Raw genomic sequence first — 17,491 nt, 5'->3', positions numbered from 1 at the left:
TCTGAGTGCTTTCTAAAACGATGTATTAAAGAGCACTATCTACCATTCAATATCTCCAGCATCATCAGAACATCATGTAATATACCATCAACAAAAAATCTTTTGTTCACCTTTCAGCAGCGACTACTGCTTTTTCATTTGATCATTCTGGCAGCTAAGGAGAAGGATTGCACTAGCATTGTGTTTTTGCACAGCAGACCTATGTTCCAGCAGTGCAGCGTGCTGAGGGAGATATGACTAATGGCAGAGGTTCATTAGAAACGACCCTGAATGGGTTTCAGGTTAGAGTTGCTTGAAGGCTCGACAGAAAAGCACTTAGTCACTGTTGTCTCTTGTTGGCTTTGGTCCTCCAGGTTCCGATGACCGGGACACAGACCTGTTCTTGTGCGACACCAACACATGCAAGTTTGATGGGGAATGTCTAAGAATCGGGAACATGGTGACATGCATTTGCGATTTCAAGGTAAGATGTGACGTTTCTGTTACTGTTTCATTGTGTCTTTTTACTACAACGTTTTTCCTTTTGGTGTTAAATGTCTCTCTGCTAACCCGCCCCTGTCTTTATTAAAAGTTCATTCATGGTATCTATAACAATAAATGTAAGGCGGAGGTTTGATTTAATTGTATTATTTATACATTTGAAGAATTGTAATAGTGTCTGCCTTTCCAGCTTTTCCAAAATGTTGCCAATATTTATGCTAACATACAGAATAGTTAGCACATCTGCTAACTAGCTTACTACATATTTCATGCTATATTTTTTTCAGGGATTGTGCCCATTAATTACCATATGTTGACACATGTTAGTTAACTTTCCACTTTTGTCCTTGTCCAGATGGTAGAATAGAATAGAATAGAATTCAACTTTATTGTCATTGCACATGCACAGGTACAGGGCAACGAAATGCAGTTTGCATCCATCCAGAAGTGCTTTAGTGATATAGATATATTACAATATATATTAGCAATAATATAGATATGTGAGTATATTACAGAAATGGGTCTATTATGGTACGTTATAATGTACACGGTATGAAGTATGTTGTGAATATTCTATAACTATAAGTATGTACAGGCTGTAGTGAGTACAAGCTATGTACAGGATATGAACAGGATATAAATATGAAAAAACTATACAGAATATGAAATAAATAACTTTACAGAATCTGGGATATACAGCTATACAGAAATGGGAACTATGCAAGTTGTAAACAGTTGTAGGATTAAAGATTATCGAATGTACAGAATGATTATTTACAGAGCTATACAGTAGTGCAGTTAAGATAAGTGAGGGTGTAGATAGTTTCTACAGAGGCTATATAAAGTGCTAGTGGTTGTGAGTGGTGGTTCAGTCCATGTTATTATTGTGTTTGAGGGTACAGTTGTCCATTGTGGGTGTGTGTATGTTCAGTCCATGAGTTTAACGTGGGTCAGATGTCAGGAGGCAGAGTTCAGGAGTCTGACAGCTGTGGGGAAGAAGCTGTTCCGGTACCTGGTGGTCTTAGTCCGGAGGCTCCTGTGGCGCCTCCCAGAGGGCAGGAGGGTGAAGAGTCCATGTGATGGGTGACTGGGGTCTTTGATGATTTTCCCAGCCCTTTTCAGACACCGCTTCCTGTAGATGTCTTTTATGGCAGGAAGTGGTGCTCCGGCGATGCGCTGGGCAGTTTTCACGACCCTCTGCAACGCCTTCCGGTCCGAGGCAGAGCAGTTCCTGTACCAGACTGTTATACAGTTGGTCAGGATGCTCTCGATGGTGCAGCGATAGAAGTTCACCAGGGTGTCTGAGGACAGGTGGTTCTTCCTCAGAGTCCTCAAGAAGAAGAGGCGCTGGTGAGCCTTCTTGACCAGCTTGGAGCAGTTGGTCGTCCAGGTGAGATCCTCGGAGATGTGGACTCCCAGGAACTTGAAGCTGCTCACACGCTCCACAGCCGTCCCCTTAATGTGGATGGGTGGATGTGGGTCAGCATTCCTCCTGTAGTCCACGATGAGCTCCTTGGTCTTCTCGGTGTTAAGCAGCAGGTTGTTTCTGTCGCACCACTCAGCCAGACGATCCACCTCCTCCCTGTAGGCGGCCTCATCGTTGTCACTGATGAGGCCAATCACCGTGGTGTCATCTGCAAACTTAATGATGGTGTTGGAACCATCAGCAGGTCTGCAGTCGTGGGTGAAGAGGGAGTAGAGGAAAGGGCTCATCACACAGCCTTGTGGTACACCGGTGTTCATTGTGATGGTAGATGAGCAGCGTAGGTAGCCATTAAAACAGGCGCTAGTTTCAAGGTTATAGCATCGATGCTACAGTCACACAAGGGAAAACAGTGTTTATAGACTGTGGCACAAACAAAATAATTACAACTCTGTGCAATGAACTTTTAATCTTTTTGGATTTGAAATAGTTGCTTTTAACACAGGGACCAGGTCTGCAACCACTTGTGGTTAGTTGCTGTGTAAGAGAGCAATAAAACAGCAGTAAGATGAATAAGATGAACCCAGTTATGGCAGTTATACGGAATGTGTTTGTGATGAAACAGCAATTAACTGTAGTAAATCAGCAAAAAATTGCATATCTGCTGCCTTCTGTACATGAGGACACTCACATTAAAAAGGAATTCACAGTAAAAGCTTAGAGCTGGCCAAAACCCTGTGGCAGATTGGCGAATAACAATTTTGTCCCAAGTAGTTTGCTGTTCTATTTTGTTGTTTTGTTTTTCTAGCATGACTGAGACATTACCTGGCTGGTGCAATCTATGTTAAATCTATGTTAATTTTGAGTATTCATTTTGTTACTGTGTGAATTTGTAGCACTTGAAGAAATGCTTCATTGGAACAAAATAAATAGTGTGCATGGTACACTATAATCCCTCAATCCAATTGCTGCATTTTATAAATGCACAAATGATCATTCTAAACATCTGATTAGTGTTATGTAAAATGATGATCACTAAGTGTCTGAAATCTCAGTTCAGTACAGCTGCAACAGTCGTGAAAACCAGGGCCCTTAGTCTAACCTCCTTTATTTTAATATATTCAACAGTCAAAGGCCAGGAGTGTGTGTGTTTTCTTGCTTTCAGCACAATAAATCTAAATGATTTGAGCATCAAATGCTGAAACTAATTAAAATTGCACTTGTATAAGTGTAAAAATGGCACGTATAAAGAAAAATAATAATGAAACACAGCAAAAAAACCACTTGTGTTATTGGAAATATACACCTATAATAACTTGAAAGTTAATCTGTGATGCGTCTGAAGAAAGAATTTAAAGATTTATAGAATCGATTGGATCGAAGTCCATTGTCTCTATTAGACGATATTAGGCCCAAGGGGAGGTGCTCGCATACCATGAGCCCAGTTTATAGCTTGCTCTGAAATTTGACATCGCTATCCTGGTATACTACACTCTCCACATTCATAAACAAGACTGTCACTGATGAGACCAAAGACTGAAAGGCCCTCGTTAACGGCATAAATCTAGGAAATTAGGCTGTTCTTGATAATGACTCATACTTAACTTTATGGCCAGACCTATAATAAAAAAGGAGCAAGCCAGTCAGCAGAGTATTGATTTTTGTATAACGTTTGCAAGCTTTGCCAATGAATATGCTATACAGAGCCCCTGATAATAGAAACCACTGGGATCTGAGGATGTGGCACGTGTTCTCATCTGTCGCTTTTATCAGAACGTCATCAGCGCGAGCAGGCACTAGGCAGGCTGACACTCGATTGGTCACCAGTTTTTATCTCAATTTCGTACTTCCCTGGGAGCAAACGTTAACAGAGGCCTGCAGATAAATGACATTACAGCTCCATTCCTCTTCAAGAGATCTCACACTGATACTGCTGTCGCTGTGCATTCAGGCGCTCTCTGTGCTCTCGGAAAAGAACAGGTCACACCACAATTTCTGCCTTAATACCATGAGTCAGAGGGCAACTTTCTATGCATCTTTGTTTTGTTTGTGTGGAGGAGTTCCTAATGTCAGTCTCTTTATTTCATCAGTCAACATAAACATGACCCCCCTAGCCTAGCAGGCGATGCCATGCCCTGAAATAATCAGTCACTACTAATCACTGTCAAATAAATGGATCCAAGATTTTTCTCCTGTTGGCAGTTTGTTCAAGCTTTCAGAGGGGAACGTTGCATAAATTCTCATCTTGGATGGATTTCCTTTGTTCCAGAGGAATCTATGTGTGCACACATTCGCACACAAAAACCCCAAGCAAGAGACATGCAAGGGACTGTGAAGAGGAAGAGAGTTTGATGTGGTGGAATCAATGGACACTATTCATTGCCAAGATGCATTAGATTTGCCTCACACTGACTCTTTAAAGAACCAAGACTTTCTCTCGCTAACCCAAGTCAAACTGCTACACAGCAGCGTGCGCTCTTGTACCTGAAAATGAGTTACGTCTTGTCTTTGCTAATGCAATGCCCTGACTAATCACATAAAGTTTGCCGGTAATTCATCTCACAGCAGCTGCCGGGCAAAGCTATTGTTGCCGGTTTGGTTTTGTTAATGTCAGGTCACAGTGCTGATTCCCAAAGGGATCGTCCAGTCTAAAAGTATGTGCGCTCACGGCGATGTGAAATACTTCAACTCAAACTGTCCACTAAAGGGTAACTGGAACAATTTATTGTTCTTAGTAATGGTTCTTTTTAACAGAAAAGTTGGGAGTTGCTGGAAAAATATCCAATAACTAGACACAAAATTTGCATATAGCTGTTCTCAGACTCTGAAAGATATAAGACATCATGGAAGCAAATAAAGGAGCTTTAAATATAGGCAGGAATGTCTGGGTTTTTTTTGTTGTTGCTTTGTTATGTTTGATTACTGGGCTTTTTTCCCCAAAAAAAATAATTTAATGAATTTTCATTTTATTTATTTATTTTATTGTAGTAATTCCAACAGGAAACCACACTTTTGAGTCATCTATCCTAAACTGTCATGGCTAAAGATAAAAGATGGATGTGGCAGGTGATGCTGGAGTAGCCTACTGGGACCTTTGGGACTATTTCCCGTTTTAACTGTTAAGCAAATGAAATTAGATAAACATCAAGTTAATCTGCTCTAAAAGTAAGACTCATATTGCACCTTTTACAGCTTTGATATTGGAGCCTCTGGATGGATGCTATGACCTGAGGGAATCCCCCGCCTATATCACTAAAGTTGGTCTAGCACATAAAGAATTAGATCGGTCATTTTATCATTGATATTTTCTCTACAAAAGCTGGCAAGAGATTAGGAGTCTTTTAATTATTACTGAATCTCTCTCGTAAAACAAGAAATGCATCAGATAAACTCAAGTTTTGCATGTTAGGGCTATTTGTACAATTGAGTATAAGAAATGGCCAAAAATGGCATTAAAAATAAAAAATGCAGTCCTTGCAGTTAAAGGTTTTCATATATTTTTGAGCAAGTGATAACGAAATGTTCTGCTATGAATGAGGATCGTCAAGAAGTTAGTTAGCGAGGAGGACAGGACTGCCTGATAGAATACTGGGAAAATGTTTATGAACCACATTAACTGCACTTTCAAGTAGAAAAAAACACACAAACCCACAGAGAACATGATAAATGGATCCTGCATGAAATCCAGATGTTCATACGCTTCCCATGTTTACATTGTAGATTGGAAGAAATCTATCACGTAAATTCAAATAAGATTAAAGGCTATTGAGCCAAGTCATTCATATTTTTTACAGCATTTCACATACATAAAGTCAAAGATACAAGCAGAATTATTAAATGAATAATTGATTAAAGTTGTTAAATCAATAGCCTGAAGGTATCCATGAAATTATACCTTCGTCCTGACATTAATATCAATCAATACTGATGGATTTAATACTGGGGTGGAGGGTTTGTATAACTTAGTGTTGTTTAGGAGACTGATGAGAAACTAAAAGAAAAGTTTAAACTGAATTGTGCTGTCATTTATCCCGTTTTCTCCACCATAAAAATGGTTTGTAGCTTGAAGCTAGTGGCACATGATGCGTCTTAATGTATCAGCTCTTACATGTTCAATAGACTCTTAGAAAAATACAGGAATCAAATAAAGTGTTGTTGTTTTTTTTATATATCTGTAATCAGATAAAGTTAGAACAAAGTGCTACAGTGTTTGGTAGGTTAGAATAAAATAGCTCAAAGAATAATGAGTTTTTCCCCACACGGTGTAATTAGTAGTATAAGTGTGCATAGCATACCTTCATGAGTCTCTTCCAAACACAATAGCAAGGTTTTTGGGTCAAGAATGAATGCAGTAATATTCTTCAGAGAAAGTTCAAAATCTGTCATAGCCTACAGCAGGAACAAATTCAGGAACAGTCATGCTCTTGTTCCTGCTGAAAACAGCATTAACATTATAGCTGCAGCTCTGTAACACAAGCTAACACTACTTAGCTTACACTTTTTGCATTTTGTTTAATTTTCTGCTGGATTCATGCATTTAATCGACAAAAGGTAATGATGGCAAATAATTTTTAATGGCAGCGAAATACTGGTACTTAGGTGCAAATTAGTGCAACAGGTCAATCAATTAATTTAATTTGTGTGAAGGAGAGTGAGTGTTTTAGGTAGCAGAGGAAGCTTTATTTATCTGCAGTGTAATTACACAATGAATTTGTCTCTCACGTTATAATTTAATAAATGTTTTTTATCAAAGTCAGTGAAATTACCACTAAATGTTTTCAGTGGCTTAGTGTATTAAACAAAATAAGATGACACTTTAAAGGCAAATGTCCTTTCAAAAACATTGGCGACACCAACGTTATCAATTACTGCTTATTAAGCCTGTGTTTATTCAGGTAAGTGAATCAGTAGAAGAATTTGGGAACAAGTTAAAAATAAAAAATGCAAATGCTAGAAAATTTTATGATTTTTACAAAAATTTGGAGTAAACAAAGTGTTGGCAAAATTCATGACCAAAGCATGTGATAGACTGTGTGCAAGCAAATCTTTGACAGAAATTCCTTTTGAAAGGCGTTCAAGTCTCAAAGGGCAGAGAGTTGGAAAGCACCGTGAGTAGATCCAGCAGCTCTGTTTATGAGTAAGATGTTACATTACAGCTGAATGTGAATGGAATATGTGTAAAATCATCCAAGCATCTCCCGCCGAAGGTGTTGCAGATGAATGAGAGGCAGATGTTAACACAGCAGATGTAAGTAATGTGATGGGTCATTTATCTCGGGATTATGTACTACTCGAGGCTGATGACTACCAGCCCAGAGTCCTTGTAGTGTTCCAGGTAGGTCATGTTTAGTTTATGAAAGTTTCTGCAAATTGCCTGGCACCAGTAATACATTTCCTGAAGCAGTACACTGAAGGTTATTGCTGCTCTGGATAGTTTAGCCCTGTTATCTTGAGAAATACTTTTTTTTTTCTTTTTAAGAATCGAATCGCATAAAAGACTCTTGCAGGATTTTATCTGTGTGGCTGTTTATGAGTTTGACAGAGTGACATTCAACTAGAACTACAACATGAGTGACATGTTTCTGTTTGTCATCCTTTCAGTACAGTGTTCCGCTAGGGTTAGCTATAATGCAGTTCACCTTTCACGGCCTCGCTGTTTCACGTATTTATTTTTGTGCAATTTTGCGTGTTTTTTTTTTTCCAGCGCATTGTGTTCTGCTTTCTGATCGGCTGTAAACCACTGTCAATCAATCTCCTCCATGCCGTGTCTCCTGTACAGTGCAGAATGCGTTCAGTTTGTCAAATTTACATAAATCTTCGATCACTAGCAGTGTGACTCTGAAGTGCTGTATTGTATGTTTGTAAGTTTCACCCCCAACAAAAGCATCCATCCATCTTCTTCCGCTTTATCCGGGGCCAGGTCACGGGGGCAGCAGCCTAAGCAGAGAAGCCCAGACCTCCCTCTCCCCAGTCACCTCCTCTAGCTTATCCGAGGGAACACCAAGTCATTCCCAGGCCAGCCGAGAGATATCATTTCTCCAGCGTGTCCTGGGTCTGCTCCGGGGCTTCCTCCCGGTAGGACATCCCCGTAACACCTCACCCAGGAGGCACCCAGGAGGCATCCTTGTCAGTTGCCTGAACCACCTCTACTCTGAGCCCCTCCCGGATTTCCGCCGCTTGTATCCGTGATCTCGTTCGAACCAAGCTCTTGCAACGGATGTATAGGGATCGAATGGCCCGTAGCAATGGGCCAGACACCCCATACTCCCGCAGCATCTCCCACAGGACACCCCGAGGGACACGGTCGAATGCCTTCTCCAAGTCCACCGCCCAACAACGCTGCTGACTTCGACTGAGAAGTCAGCAGTGTGGTGGCACCCTTCACCTCTGGTGTCCACCATTTGGTTCGGGGATTACCACCACGACAGGCACCAACCATCTTGCGGCCGCAGCTCAATGCAGCATCTTCAGCAATAGAGATGCTGAACATGGTCCATTCCGACTCAATGTCCCCAGTCTCCCTTGGAATGCTGTTGTAGCTCTGCCGGAGGTGTGCGTTCAAGATCTCACGGACTGGGGCCTATGCTAGACGGTACCAGCACACCACACTCACTACACGTTTAGGTGCACCGGGTCTGTCCAGTGTCCTCCCCCACCACCTGATCCAACTGACCACCAGGTGGTGATCAGTTGACAGCTCAGCCCCTCTCTTTACCCGAGTGTCCAGAACGTATGGTCGCAGGTCAGGTGATACGATTAGAAAATCAACCTACGGCCTAGAGCGTCCTGGTGCCACGTGCACTTATGGACACTCTTACGTTCGAACAAGGTATTCATTATGGCCAAACTGTGATTTGCACAGAAGTCCAGCAACAAAACACTGCTCGGGTTCAGATCAGGGAGGCCGTTCCTCCCAATCACGCCACTCGAGGTCTCGTTGTCGTTACCCACGTGAGCATTAAAGTCTCCCAGTAGAACAACAGAGTCTCCAGGTTGAGCACCTTCCAACACCCCACCCAGGGACTCTAAGAAGGCCGGGTACTCTGAACTGCCACTCGGCGCTTAAACACAGATGACAGTCAGGACCCATTCCCTGACCCCAAGGCGCAGGGAACAAACCCTCTCATCCACCGAGAAGAACCCTAACGTACAGGCAGCAAGCCTAGGGGATATTAGAATACCCACCCCAGCCAGCCGCCTCTCACCAGGGGCAACTCCAGACTGAGACAGAGTCCAGCCCCTCTCCAGGAGACTGGTTCCATAGACCAAGCCATCTAGCTGATACCTCTCAACCTCATGCACTAACTCAGGCTCCTTCCCCACCAGACAGGTGACATTCCATGTCCCAATTCCCAGTCTTGGTAGCCAAGGATCAGTCCGCCAGGGCTTCTGCTCCTGGCCCCCGTACGGCACACAATGCACCCGACCCCTATGGCGCCTCCTGCGGGTGGTGGGCCTGCGGGAGGGTGGGCCCATGTCCCCTTTTCGGGCTGTGCCCGGCTGGGCCCCATGGACTAATGTCCGGCCACCAGACGCTCGCCCTCGGGCACCCTCCCCGGGCCTGGCTCCAGGGTGGGGCCTAGGGATGGGTATTGATAAGATTTTAACGATTCCGATTCCATTTTCAATTCTGTTTAAAGATTCGAGTCTTTATCGATTCTCTTATCGATTCTTATTTTTAAAAAAGGAGAACACTAAAGTCGATTAGCTTAGAACTTTGTTTTATATCTTCTCTTTGAACAAGATAGAAATTGAGGAGTAACATGGCCTTACAAACCCAACAGTGAAATCTTAAGAGATCCACAGCCTACGGCTCTTCAATGGGTTGTCCCAGGGTCCCCAGGAAAAAAAATGTAAATGTAAAATAATAAAATAACCATTCTTCTGTAGCAATAACAAAGTGTAACATAAATTATTCTGTAGCAATTACACAAGAATATCCAGTAATGTCCCTGCCTAGAATTAAACACATTGACTTACCAAAGTGAAATCAGGGCATCTGCTGTGGCAAATGGGTGCAAGCCTTTGACCACAAACTTACTCACTGCTCGGTGACATTCGTCTATCCTGGCCTGAAAGGAGACGCTACCGGTAGACTGCAGCGAGAACTGCCAGCATCTGAGCCAGACTCTGTCTGTGTCTCTCATCGTGGTCACCTAAATGCACAGTAATGGAAGGTTTTGTAATAAGGCAGATCGCGCTAACATAATATGCACCTGTTAGTTGATTATTTATCTGCCGCATTAACGGGAGAGGACGTGCAAACGTTACCGCTGCTGCTGGGTTGAGATTCACGAGTCCGGAGCGGAATTAAAAACACGACATTCATTTAAGGTCATCGCGTGTTTTGTGAGCAAATGCTTTTGCATATTCGTAGTGTTTCCTCCCTTAAATGAAATATCTACTTTGCAAGTATTCCATGTTGCCCTGTTGTCATCCGTTCTCGTAAAGTATAACCAAACTTTTGAGCATTTGAGCCGCTTAGGTACCGTGTTTCCTGCCAGGTAAGCGACGCTCCGCAACGTGGTGACGTCATTTGGGGCGACTGGAATCGATAAGGGAATCGTTTGCAAAAATGGCAAACAATTCCAAGGAATTGAAACAGTGGGAACCGGTTCTCAACAAGAACCGGGTTTCGATACCCATCCCTAGTGGGGCCCCGGTAACCCTATCCCGGGCAGGGTAAACTGTTCCCTCAATGTCTTCTTCATAAGGGTCAACAAAAACAATGTCGACGAAACATTTTGCACCATCAAAGGCACCTGCGGTAGCACCCAAGAGACAGAGGAAGATGGTAACCTGGACATGGGTTTCATCTTTGGTTTCATTCTATAATACTGGACTTATTTTTCTACGAAGGTTTGAACTTTGAGAGTGTTTAAACAAGAGAGAAAAGTGTGAAAATGTTCATGCCTGTCTGAAAAAAGTGTATAAAGTGTGTAGTGAGGGGTTTTATAGCCCTAAAACATCTATAACAATTGTAAAAAATAAAGCTGGCTACTTCGCAGATTTCACCTTTCGCGGGTTAGTTTTAGAATGTAACTCCCGCAATAAACGAGGGAACACTGTAATCCTTATATTAAAAGTGCCTTTTAGATTCATAATCATAATGCCACAGTGTGAAAGTGTATGTACGGTTAAGGTTTTATGAATAGGTGCTAAAAATCAACATAACTGAGAGCTCATTTTCCCTTTAGGCTGCTTTGAAAATACATTGGCTCTGAGGATCTCATTTAATACTGCTTCACAAAGTCTCAACGTTGTCTGTGTGGGTTTAAATAAAAATGTCATAGTAATAAATAAATATAGGAAAAAAGTAGTTGACTCTTTTGTCTATGTCTTCATGTCTATGTCTTCGTAAAAAGTTTTGTGTTGATTTTATGATCTCAGTCATTAGTTTCCAGTTAGTTCCCATTAGAATTAAAAATGATGATAAAGACGACAGTTTTAGTATTGGCCTATTTTGTGACCGACAAGTTGGTACTTTATGAATACAGAGTGTCCCTTGGCTTTTTAAAAAAAATACAAATTCACCTCTCACCAAGACAGCAATGGCAAAAACATTCACTTTCATAATAAGATTAACCAATGGGTTACTTCATGGGTTGAGCCAAAAGACGATGATCTCGGAAATCCATGAGGGTTGATTATTAAATTCATATTCAGTTCTAAATTGCCCTCCTGTAATTTCATATCAGCATATAACCAACACTTGCAACAGGATCATATCTCTCTGTACATCCCCCCACGTGGCACCTCTGTCCTCTTTATCACCTCTTTGTAACTTTTCCGCTTACTGTCTGTTTGAAGATGAAACACTATGCTTCACATATGGAGGATTCTGTGAGTCATTCTACACATGTAAAAATACATTTGGGAGACAAACTCCCTGTTATCACTTTCTGTTCAATTACCCTGCCACCGACGCTATCAGATGGTTATCAAACAATTGCTGCACATATTGGATGATTTGACTAAGAAGGAGGTTGTCCAGCCCTATTACATCAATCTTTTATATACCCTTGTATATTCCACAAAAACAACAACATTATTCATTCAAATAGGCAAAACGACCTCTGAGCGCTACGTGTATGTGTTTTCCTCATAAATGACCTTTTGTAGTCATGGAGATAACACATTGTCTGAGACAGAAGTAGTTTAACGTCATAGCAGTGCAAACGCTCTTAGAGAGGAGGTTTAGGGTGGACAGTGTGCTTTGACATGCGGGGGCAGCTGTTCCCATCCTGTCTCCTGCTATGACTTGTAACTGCTATTTTATGGTATATTATATGTAATTGAGATCCTTATCTGTGGAAAGCTATTAATATCGCGTTTAAAAATAAGACTAGTTATTAGCTAATAACACAACTGTATACAATCAGGCATATGTAGCACCTTTATTATATAAACTGAAGAAGTTGGGAAGTTGCTGTGGCTTTTGATGGCAGCAAGACATCTCTAATAGAGCTGGGACAGCACCATGTTTACCACTGTGGAGCATCCCCTCTTCAGTCCATAAAAGCTGGTTAGTGAGGAGATCAGTTGCTGGGTTTATGGGAGAGATTGTTGTCCCTTTCTTTTCTGATATATGATTCTAACTGCTCAACATTCCTGGGTCTTCTTTGTTGTATTTTTCACTTCATGATGCACCAAGTGTTTTCAGTTGGTGAAAGGTCTGGCCTGCAGGCAGGGCAGTTCAGCATGTGGACTCTTCTGCTCTGAAGTCATGCTGTTTAAATAGATGCCTTCGCTCCCTGAAAAACATAATGTCTGGATGGGAGCACATGATGCTCTAAAACCTGTATATACCTTGCAGCACTGATGGTGCCTTTCCAGATGTGCAAGCTGACAATTCCATAGTCACTAATGCATTGCCATATCATCAGAGATGGAGGCTTTTGAAGTGAGTGCTGATATCAAGCCAGATGGTCCCACTTCTGTTCACTCCAGAGGATTCGGCATCCATGTTTTCCAAATAATTTATATGACCATAGATTACATTTTCATTTTGCCTAAGTCAATTTTTAATGAGAATAGAAGGCCCATAGTAGAGAGCGACATTTCTGGATTGGGTTCACATATGGCTTCTTCTTTAAAAGACAGAGATTTTACCTGCTTCTTGGATGATATGCTAAATTGTGTTCACAGACAGTGTTTTCTAGAATTTCTGAGCCCATGCCTTGATTTCTTTCACAGAAGCATAAATGGTTTTAATGTAGTGCTCTACACCTCTAGCATTAATTTTTGACCTTGTCCCTTGCGTACAGTGATTTCTCCAGATTCTATTTTGAGTTTATGAACTGTAGAAGAGGAGTTATTTACAGCCTGTGCGCTTTTACAGGAACATCATTTTGAAATTCGTAGATTGGTGAACTCTGTACACATCTTTACTTCTGAGAAACTCTGTAAGATACTTTTTTGTATCTAATCCTGTCAGCAAGATGTTCCCAATTAACCTACGTAGTTGTAAAATGTTTCTCCAGCTGTTTCTATTTCACACCACTTACTTTTCCAGCCTTTCGCCACCCCCGTCCCAACTTTTCTGAGATCTGTCACTACTATCAAATTCAATGCAAACTATTTTTTTTCTTAAATGGCAGTTTTTGTAAGTTTGAGTATGAGATGTCCAAATAGTTTCATTTTCACAGCTCAACTTTTGTGAAATTTGGGTTGTATAGATTACCTGCCCTCTAGTGGATCGTCGCTGCAATGAGGGAAGGGGAGTGACATTTTTACCTATTGCTGTGTCAGTAATTTCGCTTTTTTTTTTTTTTTTTGAAGTACAAGAGAGTTAAAATTTAGCGAGACAAATATTGACTTGAAGTTAGAAAGATATACAGAGCAATACTTCAGGCCAGAGCACACAAATGTTGTGTATGCAGGTAGTGTAGTGTGGTGTAAAATCTGTGCATGCAGGCACTATCCTGTCTGACCTCTCTAAATACATCCAACACTGTACATTCAGACTGCAAAGCAAATTTGTTGACTTTATATAAAAGAATTTAGGATAATGTTGGCAGCACATTTGGTCCTCAATGTGTTCCCTGCTGGTTGTTTGATGTGGCCACTCCTCGTTGTTATGCCTGACCTCAAATTGCTCTCCCACTTTTCACCGCCGGAAGCCGTCTAATGTTTGGGTTGTGATGGCCAGACTGCTGAAGCTCGCAGCACATCAAAGAGGGATGAGAGCTAATGTGGGTTCATATGATGTTGATGGGAGGGTGTGGAAGGGCATTGCGTCCTTCATATTGCACTAAACAAGAAGCTGTGAAAACGTTTTGACACACACCTTTCAGAAGCACGTACACACAGCAACAAATGCCTGAGTGCACCTTAAACAGCGGAAACACACCTGGCCTTCCCTCTCTCCCCACCTTCCTCCTTCAACAGATTAACACAACACCCCATTCACTTCCACACAAATAAGCTAAAATCATGAAATCCACACACCGTCACACAGGCCCAGGTGGTACTGACAGTAGCTTTTGATGTAGACCCCATTCCATATATTTGCATTCATTTATAATCATTTTATCCAGGGCCATGTGTACCTACTGGGAGTGAGCTTTTGAATAATAGTGAGTTTATTTCCTCGAGCTGACCAGTATCACAGTTTTGTCAGTGATCTAGATTTGGCCGTTCGCTGCAGCGAGTGGACAGCAGTGTGACTTTCTTTCACATCATGGAAATCAGTTGGTGAAATTTGATGGTGGAAAAAGACTGGAGAGCTCTCATGTATATATTATGAAGTCATCACTAAAACAATGATTGGATATGATCTACCTTTTAATATAACAGATTTTAGAAATACCCATATTACAAAATCGCAGTTACATGTGTTTAAGTTACTTTCTTTAACAGTGATGAAGAATAAATTACATTAGTCTTAGCTTGAACTTTTGATTTTGGTTGAACAAGCACATCAGTTAAAGCAGCAGCATTTTTGTGGGAGGCATTCCTAAAGAAAATACAAAATACACTTTTGGTTCAAGTGGTTATACTCCATGAGGAGACATTCTGTAATTTCAGCTCAGGTTTTGAACTATTCCTGCTGCAAGTGCAACACAAAAGTGTTGAATGGAATGTTGTTGCTCTAAGCATGTTGTTCTGCTTCGAAATGCTTGAGAGTACTTCATAACGAAAAGCAACATTTTTAGATTCGTTTCTGTAAAGATTAGTTTCTGAATTATTATGTTTTAGGTGAGTAGGAGGCTTTGAGAAGCACAAGTGGAATTCCAATCTTTATATCAGAAAGGACCACTAAAAGAAGATGGTTATTTCCATCTGTGGCAATTTATATTTGGTCTTAGGGTGCTCTTCTCGGACCTTGAGCTCTCGTATACATAGAACACATAGGGCAGAGGACACATCCTACCATGTGCATAGAAAGAAAGCAGCTGGCTGTTAAGAAAACAGTAGGCGTCACTGACTTCAAATTGATTAGTCAAACAGGTTGAAAAGAGCTGCTGTTGTGGAGGTGGGTTGCAAAGTGACTTGCAGATGTGCAACAGCTGTAAGCAGGCTAAAGTAGATTTAACAGTTCACCCTATGTAAAAGTTAGCAAAAGCTGATATCAGATGCTTGACTTATTATGGTAGCAGCAGAAGTATTAGCATTGGCTGTGTCAACATGTCAGCACGGTCAACTAAGCAGGACAAAGCACCATCTGTGGAACAAATATGTCTCTTTAGTTGTTTGCGTCAATTAATTCTTCAGGTTGTTTGCTCTCATACCCAGATGTAGTGCATGTGATATATATCAATGACAGCCTAAATATGTTCCTGTTACACCGGGAAGGCAGAGAAGGAAGACACTGGACTCGGGGAGGAATTGCGCTGGGTGTCTCTCCTGAAAAACGGAGGATCTGTGTCAGCTCCTCTGTGGCTCTGGCTGGCCTGTCAGACACTATTACAGAGGAGTCTGTCTCTAGCGACTCGGCTGGGGAGACTCCACAGGGACTGGCAGGCTAGGCCCTAATCAAGAGAAGACTGCGAAGCGGTTAAAGAGCAGAAGCACAAGCCACCTCCCAGTCTTCCTGTATCTCTCTCCATCTTCCTGTTGTCACAGTAACTCCCGTCTCTGTCTCCCTCTCACTTGTCCAAACAACTTGCCCTGCCTTGTTGCCGTCCTGTGCTACTTTGTCTTTGTCTTCTCCTTCATTGTAAAGACTTGACCAGTGTGCGTAAACATTGCAAGGCATCACGGGAAAACAGTTTGTCACTTACCCAGACAGTGCTTGACACTGCTCTATCCAGGAGGTCTGTGGAATACAACACATTGTCAGGCACAGAAAAGATTTGTCACTCCGACAGCACTCCACTGGGATTCATTGTTGGTTTTTTTGCTGTTTTTTTTCCCCATTCACCTTATATGACATCCACTGTTCTAAGTGTTTGCGATCCGGCTTTGTTAAAGTTTATCTTCAGCAAAATAAAACTTTACTACACTTATGGGACACTGCCTTTGTCAGCAACTCGCCTTTTGGTTGCTGCTAACTTCCGTGGTCTCCATTCTCCCTAGGAATTTTGATATAACTGGATCTGAAATGAAGCTGAGCCCAAGCCTGTCAGTGACCATTACAGATGCAGCAGCCCACACCACACTTTGTTCTTCGTGTGTGAGCCATCGTTAGTGTTTTGGTTGTCTCTTTTTCTTGCATGGATGAAGGTCAGCCCCTTGCATGAAGCTGATAATCTGATAAATGTTTTTTAGCACAGTGATGCAGCAGAATAGATGTTGTGAATTTTGACTTTGGGACAAACCCGTGCTAATGATTTGATATTAAAGAGTAAATCATATCAGAGAAGGCCTGATATGATTCTTTCTGCAAAAACATTATAGATGAATAATTAAAATGTATGGAAAATACATTATTTCTCAGATAAAATAAATATTTGTGCTGATGTTTAAATAAAACCCAGACATATTTTATCATACATGAAGTTTCTCCTGCTATCCCCATATTGGACAATACGTAATCAATAGAACAGTGAACATGCTGAATTAACAATCTTGAACACTGATTGAGATTAAAGGGTTTATGGAAAGATTTTGAGCAATTACTTTGTTTGATTTACAGCCAAATTGTGGATTAACCATTAGAATATGTGCAAAATGTACTTTCCGAAAAAAGCATTTAGAAACACATGTTTTTGAAGTATTTTTTTAAAAGATGACACTAAAATAAACCACAGGTAGATTATTTGAATAGTATAATGATTTCACTTGGAATTGCTTCTGCTACCCTTGAACATTTTTCTGAAAATGAAATATGAAAAATTGCTATAATTCTTAAAAACAATTCTCAGTGCTTGAATGGATGGATAGAAGCTTTACATCAGGACCTAATGAGCCACAAATGTTGCCTCTTCCTTTCCCTATTTTCACTGTACAATCTTGCAATGATTTTTTTAAATGGTCACAACAGCACATGTATTTAATTTTGTTCATGAACACACAATGTCAGGTATTTGGTTCACTCCAGTAGCTTTTAGAGTCACCTTTAGCAGAAATAACCTGAAGTAATCATTGTCTGTAAGACTTTTTCATTCTCTCACACCAGTGTGGAGGAATTTAGGTCAGCTCTGC

At 41.2% G+C, this 17,491-nt stretch overlaps 1 protein-coding gene across 1 annotated transcript in view; it reads left to right on the top strand.

The window, feature by feature from the left end:
* tmeff2a (transmembrane protein with EGF-like and two follistatin-like domains 2a) overlaps positions 1 to 17,491 on the top strand; it is a 134,286-nt gene that overhangs the window by 14,806 nt on the left and 101,989 nt on the right. Inside the window, exon 2 of the mRNA XM_026145780.2 lies at positions 354 to 463. Within this exon, the coding sequence (XP_026001565.1) occupies positions 354 to 463 (110 nt within the window). The remainder of the gene's footprint in view (positions 1 to 353; positions 464 to 17,491) is intronic.

This window comes from Astatotilapia calliptera, chromosome 16 (genome assembly GCF_964374335.1).
Source record: "Astatotilapia calliptera chromosome 16, fAstCal68.1, whole genome shotgun sequence".
Lineage (NCBI taxonomy): Eukaryota > Metazoa > Chordata > Actinopteri > Cichliformes > Cichlidae > Astatotilapia > Astatotilapia calliptera.
This window is presented reverse-complemented; position numbering and strand designations above follow the sequence as displayed.